This window comes from Chiloscyllium plagiosum, chromosome 26, assembly GCF_004010195.1.
Source record: "Chiloscyllium plagiosum isolate BGI_BamShark_2017 chromosome 26, ASM401019v2, whole genome shotgun sequence".
Lineage (NCBI taxonomy): Eukaryota > Metazoa > Chordata > Chondrichthyes > Orectolobiformes > Hemiscylliidae > Chiloscyllium > Chiloscyllium plagiosum.
Genome location: NC_057735.1, coordinates 43,625,656 through 43,636,172, shown reverse-complemented (window position 1 = coordinate 43,636,172; position 10,517 = coordinate 43,625,656). Strand labels below are relative to the sequence as shown.

Below are 10,517 nucleotides of genomic sequence, written 5' to 3'. Positions count from 1 at the left end.
CAGTAGATGTAGTGTATCTGGACTTTCAGAAAGCTTTTGATAAAGTCCCACACAGGAGGTTAGTGAGCAAAATTAGGGCGCATGGTATTGGGGGCAAAGTACTAACTTGGATTGAGAGTTGGTTGGCTGATAGGAAACAAAGAGTAGTGATAAACGGCTCCATTTCGGAATGGCAGGCAGTGACCAGTGGGGTACCGCAGGGATCAGTACTGGGACCGCAGCTTTTTACAATATATGTTAATGATATAGAAGATGGTATTAGTAATAACATTAGCAAATTCGCTGATGATACTAAGCTGGGTGGCAGGGTGAAATGTGAAGAGGATGTTAGGAGATTCCAGGGTGACCTGGACAAGTTCGGTGAGTGGTCAGATGCATGGCAGATGGAGTTTAATGTGGATGACTGTTTATCCACTTTGGTGGCAAGAACAGGAGGCAGATTACTACCTAAATGGAATCAATTTAGGTAAAGGGGCAGTATAAGAGAGATCTGGGTGTTCTTGTACACCAGTCAATGAAGGTAAATTTGCAGGGACAGTGTGTAGTGAAGAAGGCTAATAGCATGCTGGCCTTCATAACAAGAGGGATTGAGTATAGAAGCAAAGAGGTTCTTCTGCAGCTGTACAGGGCCCTGGTGAGACCACACCTGGAGTACTGTGTGCAGTTCTGGTCTCCAAATTTGAGGAAAGACATCCTGGCTATTGAGGGAGTGCAGCGTAGGTTCACGAGGTCAATTCCTGGAATGGCGGGATTACCTTACACTGAAAGACTGGAGTGATTGGGCTTGTATACCCTTGAGTTTAGAAGACCGAGAGGGGATCTGATTGAGACATATAAGATTATTAAAGGATTGGAAACTCTGGATGCAGGAAACATGTTTCCGCTGATGGGTGAGTTCCGAACCAGAGGACACAGCTTAAAAATACAGGGTAGACCATTTAGGACAGAGATGGGGAGAAACTTCTTCACCCAGAGAGTGGTGGCTGTGTGGAATGCTCTGCCCCAGAGGGCAGTGGAGGCCCAGTCTCTGGATTCATTTAAGAAAGAGTTGGATAGAGCTCTCAAGGATTGTGGAATCAAGGGTTATGGAGACAAGGCAGGAACAGGATACTGATTAAGGATGATCAGCCATGATCATATTGAATGGTGGTGCAGGCTCAAAGGGCAGAATGGCCTACACCTACACCTATTGTCTATTGATTAATCCTTGGCACAAGATCATGGGCTAAAAGGCCTGTTCTGTTCTGTACTTTTCTATGTTCTATAAATTTCTCTGAGCCCAACATAAATTGACCTGACCCTGCCTATAATGGACTAACACTCATCTTGGCAAAACATTTCCTTTTAACATATGTACAGAAGCTTTTATAATCTGTTTTTACATTGCTAGATTTGTATGCATTCTATATTCTCGCCTTATTTATGAGTTTCTTGGCTCTCCTTTTGCATTCTATAAACCTCCCAATTTGTACACTCTCGACCCTTCCCTTTAATCACATGTAATCCTGAACTTGTATTGTTAGCCATGGTTGATTGTCTTTTTGACTTTTGTACTTGAAAGAATGTCCAAGTGCTGTATGCCATGTAATAGTTTTTTTTTAAAGACTACTCATTGCCTCTGTACATTCATGTCCTTTTTATAATGTGTTTTTCCAATCCACCTCAACCAACTTGGGTCTCATGCCTTCATAATTTCCTTTATTCAAATTTAACACCCTGCTTCAGAATTAACTGCCTCACTTTCAAACATCATGTAAAATTCTGGCATTTTCTGGCCATTCATTCCTGAATGGTTTTTGGCAGCAAGATTTGTTAATTAGCCCCTTTTCATGACATAATACTAGATCTTTAATAGAGTATGTCCTTTAGTTGCCTCTTCAATATATTGCTCTACAAAACCATCCCTAAGACACTCCAGAAATCAATCAGAGTCATACATGTACAGCACAAAAACAGGCCCTTCAGTTACTTGTCCATGCTGACCAGATACCCTAAATTAATCTCGTTCCATTTGCCAGCACTTGGCCCATATCACTCTAAACCCTTCGTATTCATATACCCATCCAGATGCCTTTTAAATGTTGTAATCATATAAATGTCCATCATATGTGTTTTTCCAATCCACCTCAACCAACTTGGGTCTCATGCCTTCATAATTTCCTTTATTCAAATTTAACACCCTGCTTCAGAATTAACTGCCTCACTTTCAAACATCATGTAAAATTCTGTCATTTTCTGGCTATTCATTCCTGAATGGTTTTTGGCAGCAAGATTTGTTAATTAGCCCCTTTTCATTACATAATACTAGATCTTTAATAGAGTATGTCCTTTAGTTGCGTCTTCAATATATTGCTCTACAAAACCATCCAGAAATCAATCAGAGTCATACATGTACAGCACCAAAACAGGCCCTTCAGTCCAACTTGTCCATGCTGACCAGATACCCTAAATTAATCTAGTTTCATTTGCCAGCACTTGGCCCATATCCCTCTAAACCCTTCGTATTCATATACCCATCCAGATGCCTTTTAAATGTTGTAATCATATAAATGTCCATCATTTGCACTGGCAGCTCATTACATACACCCACCACCCTCTGCATGAAAACATTGCCCACTTAAGTCCCTTTTAAATCTTGCCCCTCTCAACCTAAACTTATGCCATCTAGCTCTGGACTCTCCACCCCAGGGACCTTGTCTGTTTATCCTATCCTGTGTGTAATTCCTCCCTGCTGAGTGCCTCCTGGAACTGCCCTGTCTCATTGTGGGGAAGGGGCAGCTGGAGTGAGCTCTGGGTCTCCACCACCCCCTTCATCCTGCCTTCAGTTCTAAGGACCAGTCTAATGGAATATATGTGTGAGCCCCTTTCCAGCAGACCCTGAGGGGGCTGAGCCATGCTCTCTAGGGCAGCTGCCAACCTGTCCGGGAGGCAGACAGACAGTCACCCAACATGCTGCAGCGATTTTGCCTGCTGTTCCTATCCCACCCTGTGTGTGTGGGGGCAAGTCCCTGATTACTGACACCACAGGGTCCTCTCCTGCCTAGCACTGAGCAAGTGCCCAGTCTCTGGCAGCGACCTGGCCTATTCCCTTCTCAGTCGGCTGTGGAGCTGTCAATGAGGGGTTTACCAGAAGTACTTACCTTTGTACTCCATTCCTCAAGGTCGAAGAGGTGGTTTCTGGGTAAGCCAGCCATTTTCTTTTAGTTCACTATGTGATCACAGCAAATTCCTTCAAACAGTGAATAATTAAATAACCAGGTGCCTATTTTTCAGTGATAATTACTGAATGCTGAATGAAAGGACACTTAAACTCCCCAAAATGGAAAGCCTTCTCAATGTTTACAACTGGGTTAAAGTACAGAACAAATAATATATCTTCTAATGCTGTCAACATTAAATTCTGGCCTTGTGTATTATCTTTGTTTTTTTTTTCTAGATCACAATGCAAGCAGAACTTGAAAGAGAAAGCAAACCGGAAATTCTCAAGATCAGGAGAGGCACCAACTTCCGTCTCCAATACATCGCAATGCCCCTGCCTGAGGTAGACCTGGACTCTTTTCTGAGCTCAGGGGTAGGAATAGCAGATTGCCCAGGTGGTGGGAGCAAGGCAAGAGTCAGGCCTACCAATCTTTTTGAGTTAAAGCCAAAATGTTGGGGGCAAGGACCTAAGATCCTCTCTCTAAGGGAGCTGAGAATCTTAGCTGAGAAAGCATTCTGCCTAACAGCGATTACTAATCCAAGTATTATCTTCAGATATGTGCCAGATGACTGTTTGGCTAGAAATCACATTGCAGGTAACATATGGGTAAAGATGCTGCATCACACATGGAGTATATTGCTTCCTATGTTGCTGGGACCATGAAAATGTCAGGCCGAGGTTGGATTTGTTTCTGCCTCATCCCAAAAATTGAAGGCTTCAAGACAAACTTGACCCTGTCCATTCCTAACATTTATTATGTTCTAGCACACGTTAGCTCTCAGGAGTGGAAGACCAGGGATACTGTAAGCAGTTGTAAAGCACTAACGAAGTTTATAAATTGGTTAAATCAGGCATCGAGTTGAATCCACGACCCTCCCAATCTCTATTATTGCTGCCTGGAATAATCCCTGTAATGTTAATAAAATGTTTTTGTTGAATTTATGACTGGCAGTGTAAACAGATCAAGTCAATTCATTTAAAGAGAAAAGGAAAGTTAGAACTGTTAATTTTGGAACACAGAAGCCTCAGAGATGACTGAGATGAGGTTTAATTGGTATGGCACGGTGCCTCAGTGGTCAGCACTGCTGCCTCACAACAGCAGGGATACAGGTTCAATTCCTGCTTGGGGTGACCTTCTGTGTGGTGTATGCACATTCTCCCTGTATCTGCATGGGTTTCCTCTGGGTGCTCTGGTTTCCACAGTCCAAAGATGTGCACGTTAGGTGATTTGGCCATACCAAATTGTCCAGGGATGTGCAGGCTAGGTGGGTTAGCCATGGAAGGTGGAGGATTGTAGGGATAGGGTGAGATACCCTTCAGAGGTTCGGTGTAGACTTATTGGGCGAAGTGGCCTGTCTCCACACTGTAGGGATTCTATGAAGACAATAAGAGGGTATGATAGAATTAAATAAGGCCTGATCCTTCAGGCCAGTGAGCCAATAATCAAAGACTCACAATTTAAAAGCATTGGCAAAATATGTACAGGGAGATGACAGGTTTTTGTGAAAGCTGTATTTGTGAAAGTGAAATTAATTTGTTTTTTATTTTGAAAAGAGTTGACCATACACTTGAGGACTGGCTGTTTACAGGCTCATGGATCCAATTTGCTGACTTTGAACCAAGCAGGATTGCTCTTTCAAAGAGCTAGCACAGGCAATGGGCCAATAGCTACCTGTTGGTCTGTAAATTTCTAAATCTTTAGGTTGTATAAAATTGGATTCTTTTCAGTGTTACATTTCAACAGAAGGCTGTTTAGTTCTGAACGCACTCAGCTGTGATCTTTGAATCTTAAGAACATGACAGATTTGAGTCTGACTTATTTAACAGGTGAGAATTCCAATCTAAGTTACCTGTGAAAATTCTTAGCTGAAACAAACACACCGACATCATTGATCTGAACACACCATTCTCAATGATGTCAAGAGTGTGGTGCTGGAAAAGCACAGCCAGTCAGGCAGCATCCGAGGAGTAGGTAGCTGGGAAATGAGGAAGCTGTTGAAATCCATATTTATCCCGTGTGGGTACAGGGTCCCAAGACAGAATATTCTTCATTTCCCCTCCCCCCACATTATCCCAGTCCCAAGCCTCCAACTGGGCACTGCCATCCGGACCCATCCATCATTGCCCCCTCTGACCTATCACCTTTTCCCTCACCTTCATCCACCTATTGCTTTCCCAGCTACCTCTCCCCCACCCCACCCCCTCCCATTTATCTCTCAGCCCTGACCCACAAGCCTACTTCCTGATGAAGAGCCTATGCCCGAAATGTCGATTCTCCTGCTCCTTGGATGCTGCCTGACCGGCTGAGCTTTTCCAGCAACACACACTCGACTCTGATCTCCAGCATCTGCAGTCCTCACTTTCTCCTATTCTCAACAATGGGTCCTACTGCACACGTATACACAACACATTAATACACACACACAAAGACTTGGGTGGTATTGAAACTGAACTTAAAAAATATTGACAAGAGTTGTGATTTATATTTCAATCAATTAGTTTAAACAAATGTAGTTAAGTAAATTCAGACATCAAATTTTTAAATTTAATGATTTTGCACTTATCATGAGAGCTCTACTTCAGATCGAACGTAATCATAAGAGTCATAGAGATGTACAGCATGGAAACAGACCCTTCGGTCCAACCCGCCTTATTGTATCCTTTAATGTTGGAATATCAGTGTTTTATTAACTTTAAAGGGTCTATTCAGATGATTCCAGGCTGTAGTCCAGGCATTCCAAGACTTGTATGCTCTGCCCATGCTGACAGCCATGAGAGAGATATTAATCATGTTGCTACCAGCTGAACTATCCCACTATTATTCAGTTCAGGTGATTGCAATGGGAAAACTGTGCGGTCAATCCAGTGAAGTCTCTATCATTATTAGTTGAAATCAGGAGAGTAGTGATGAGCAGAAAAAAATAAGACCTTAAGTTATGAGCAGATTTAGGCTATTTGGCCCACTATTCAGTCACGGCTGATATGTTTCTGAATTCCATTCTCCTGCCTTCTCCCTATAACGTTTGATCCTCTTTCTAATAAGAACCTTTTCTATCTCTCTCTTGAATATACTCATGCCTTGGCCTGTACAGCCTCCTGTGGCAATGAGTTTCACAGATTCACCACCCTCTGGCTGAAGGAATTTCTCCTTATCTTAGTTTAGCCGGGTGGTCCCTTCACTCTTAAGGCATTTGGTGCTGTTTGAGAGGGAAGCAATTGACTGACACTACCCCCCACCCCTTTCTAATTTCTACCCTCAGGCAAAACCAGGAACAAAAAGTGTGCGGTCCGACACAGAATGAAACGGTGAACGGAGAGCCAGAGACCGAGAGTGAGAGTGAAGATGAATATACTTCAGATACAACAAGCGACACCTCGTTGATGTGAGTGACACAAACTGGGGCAACAGCAAGTACAATTATGGTGGCTCAGTGGTTTGCACTGCTGTTCCACAGCGTCAGGGACCCAGGTTTGATTCCAGCCTCGGATGACTGTCTGTCTGTGTGGAGTTTGCACATTCTCCTTGTGTCTGCATGGGGTTTCCTCCAGGTCCTCCAGTTTCCTCCCACAATCCAAACATGTGCATGTTAGATGAATTGGCCATGCTAAATTGCCCATAATGTTCAGGGAAGTGTAGGTTAGGTGCATTAGTCAGGGGTAAATGTAGAGTAATAGGGTAGGGGAAATGGGTCTGAATGGGTTACTCTTTGGAGGGTTGGTGTGGACTTGTTGAGCCAAATGGCCTACTTTCACACTGTAGGGGTTCTAAGTTAATTCTCAAGAAGTTCAATGAAAACTGGGAATACACAAAATCTAGCTATAGGACGGACATTATTAAGTTGAAGATGGTTCAGAAGAGATTTACCAGGATGTTGCTGGGTATAGAAGGATATGTTGGGACTTTTTTCCTCTGGAGCATAGGAATTTGAGAGGTGACCTTATAGATGTTAATAAAATCATAGGGGTGTAGATAGGGTTAATGGTAGGTTTTTTTCCCTAGCTTTGGAAATTTCAAGATTAGGGTTTTTTTAAAGGTGAGAGGAGAGAAATTTACAACAGACATGAGGGGCAAATTTTTTAACATAGAGGGTGGTTCATATGTAGAATGAATGTCCTGAGGAAGTGGTGGATGTGGGTACAATTAGAACATTTAAGTTTTTGGATAAGTGCATGAATAGAAAAGGTTTGGTGGGGTATGGGCTAGGAGCAGACATATGGGACTAGTTTAGCTTGGGATTATGTTCGGTGTGGAATGTTTGGAATGATGGTCTGTTTCCGTGCTGTATGACTCTACGATTCCATAAGAGGAAATTTTTACAATCCAGTTTGGGATCATTAATGGTTAGAGCAATATGAATAGTCAGAATTAATCAACAAGTGTATTATGTCACAAGATTCGACATTTTTCAACCAAAAAAACCTGCAAACTTTATTGTCCTTAAGACAAGTAAGCAAAACAAGCAATCTTAATCTGAAAGTGTTTGGCACTTGGTTTTGTATCTTGCTTCTACCAAACCGGCCATATCAACCTTTAAGTTATTTATCATGTAGGAGCTATTCATAACTATGAAACAATTCTTTGGAAACTGCTTTAATTCTCAATTCCAATTATTCTCAGAGTTAGAGCTTTAATTTGTCTTCTCTTTACTGTGGATGCCTGAATCTGTTGCTCTGGTTATGTTTGAAATCATTCCAAGCTAATAAGCGGCTTGTTTTCTTTAGATTCTGTGAGGACCACTGTGTAGATCCTGTCCACCAGCTTCAAACTAGGCAATCTTTCAGCTTCCTTCATTTTCCTCATGAGATTACAAACTGGGAATAAGGCCTATACATATTCTACATGACAAATGATGAAGTTGTCATCTTCTATATGTGCAGTTCAGGGCTAACTAATTGCCTTTTACCTTTGCTGGCCTTTCTTGGTCAGCTGCACCATACACAAAATCCAAGCTGCAATTAAAACTCTTTGCAAACACCCAGATAAACTGAAACTGAAACCAGAAAATCTCCCTCAGCTTTTACCATCTCCATAACAAACTGCGTGCCCTGGGCTGTTCTCAAACAGACGTCCAGGTTAACCAGAATTTTATTTAGATTAGATTACTTACAGTGTGGAAACAGGCCCTTTGGCCAACAAGTCCACACCGACCTGCCGAAGCGCACCCACCCAGACCCATTCCCCTGCACCTAACACTCCGGGCAATTTAGCATGGCCAATTCACCTGACCTGCACATTTTCTGGACTGTGGGAGGAAACCGGAGCACCCGGTGGAAACCCATGATTCCTCATTTTAGAATGCTTTCTTTGACCTGAAGACAAATGGATTTCAAAAGCCTTTTGGGTTTACCAAAAACCCACTCAAAACAATTTATCACTAACTCCGTAAATAAGAACATCTCTCAAAGGAATGCCCTTACTGCAAGGAATGCAGATTTTGTAAGAATTTAGGAATGAAGAACAGGAGAAGACAGTTCAGTGCCTCAAGCCAGCTGTGCCATTTGATATAATCATGGCTGACCTCATTTCTGCCTTAATTCCACGTTCCTGCCCACTCTCCATAATCCTTCAACACATTACTAATTAGAAACTTATCTATCCTCAAGTTCATTGTGTCTTAGCATTCACCATACACTAAGATAGTGAATTCCACAGATTCATAACCATTTGAGAGAAGTAATTTCTCCTCATCTCTTTTAAATCTGCTACTTTTTATCTGAAAGGTATGACCTCTTATTCTAGATCATTTCCTCATGTGGAGCAATCTTTCTATATCTACTTTGTCAATCCCCTTTAGTATCTGTATATTTCTGTTAGATAGAGTTATACAGCATGGAATCAGACCCTTCGGTCCAACTCGTCCACACCAACCAGGTTTCCTAAACTGGTCTCGTCCCGTTTGTCAGCATTTGGACCGTATCCCTCTTAAACCCTGCCTATTCAGGTACTCATCCAGATGTCTTTAAAATGTTGCAATTGTGCCCACCTCTACCACTTCCTCTGGCAGCTTATTCCACACATGCACCACCATCCGTGAGAAAAAGGTACCCTTCAGGTCTCTTTTAAATCTTTCCCCTCTCACCTTTAACCTATACCCTCTAGTTTTGGACTCCCCCACTCTGGGGAAAAGACCTTGGCTATTTACCCTATCCAAGTCCCTCATGATGTTATAAACCTCTATATGGTCATCCCTCAGTCTCTGATGTTCCAGGGAAAAAGCCTCAGCCTATTCAGCCTCTCCCCACAGTTCAAACTCTCTAATCCTTGCAACATCCTTAAATCTTTTCTGCATCCCTTCAAGTTTAACAACAGGTTTCCTATAGTAGGAAGACCAGAACTGAATGCAGTATTCCAAAAGTGACCACACCAATATTCTATACAGCCACAACTTCTATACTTAATACATTGCCCAATGAAAGCAAGTGTACCAAATGCCTTGTTCATCACCTTGTCTATCTGCGACTCCACTTTCAATGAACTGTGCACCAGCACCCCAAGATCTTTGTTCGGCAACACTCCCCAGGAGCCTACCATTAACTGAATAAGTCCTGCCCTGGTTTGCCTTACCAAAATGCAACACCTCCCATTTATTGAAATTAAACTCCATTGACACCTCTCAGCCCATTTGCCCATCTGATCAAGATCCCATTGTGCTTTGTGGTAATCTTCATTGTCCACGAAACCACCAATTTTGGTATCATCTGAAAACTTATTAACCTTACCTCCTATAGTCCTAACCAAATTATTTATATAAATAATAAAAAGCAGTGGACCCAGCACTGATACTTGCAGCACACTGCTGGTCACAGGCTTCCACTACAAAAGACATCCCTCTGTTGTTGTGGTTCTGTTTGCCGAGCTGGGAATTTGTGTTGCAGACGTTTCGTCCCCTGTCTAGGTGACATCCTGAGTGCTTGGGAACCTCCTGTGAAGCACTTCTGTGATGTTTCCTCCGGCAGTTATAGTGGTTTGAATCTGCCGCTTCCGGTTGTCAGTTCCAGCTGTCCGTTGCAGTGGCCGGTATATTGGGTCCAGGTCGATGTGCTTATTGATTGAATCTGTGGATGAGAGCCATGCCTCTAGGAATTCCCTGGCTGTTCTCTGTTTGGCTTGTCCTATAATGGTAGTGTTGTCCAGTCGAACTCATGTTGCTTGTCATGAGAGTGTGTGGCTACTAAGGAAAGCTGGTCGTGTCATTTCGTGGCTGGTTGGTGTTCATGGATGCGGATCGTTAGCTGTCTTCCTGTTTGTCCTATGTAGCGTTTTGTGCAATCCTTGCATGGGATTTTGTACACTACATTGGTTTTGCTCATGCTGGGT

At 42.7% G+C, this 10,517-nt stretch overlaps 1 protein-coding gene across 1 annotated transcript in view; it reads left to right on the top strand.

The window, feature by feature from the left end:
- Positions 1 to 10,517, top strand: part of LOC122563300 (inositol 1,4,5-triphosphate receptor associated 1-like) — an 89,821-nt gene that overhangs the window by 65,311 nt on the left and 13,993 nt on the right. Inside the window, exons 15-16 of the mRNA XM_043717004.1 lie at positions 3,437 to 3,541; positions 6,460 to 6,582. Of these exons, the coding sequence (XP_043572939.1) occupies positions 3,437 to 3,541; positions 6,460 to 6,582 (228 nt within the window). The remainder of the gene's footprint in view (positions 1 to 3,436; positions 3,542 to 6,459; positions 6,583 to 10,517) is intronic.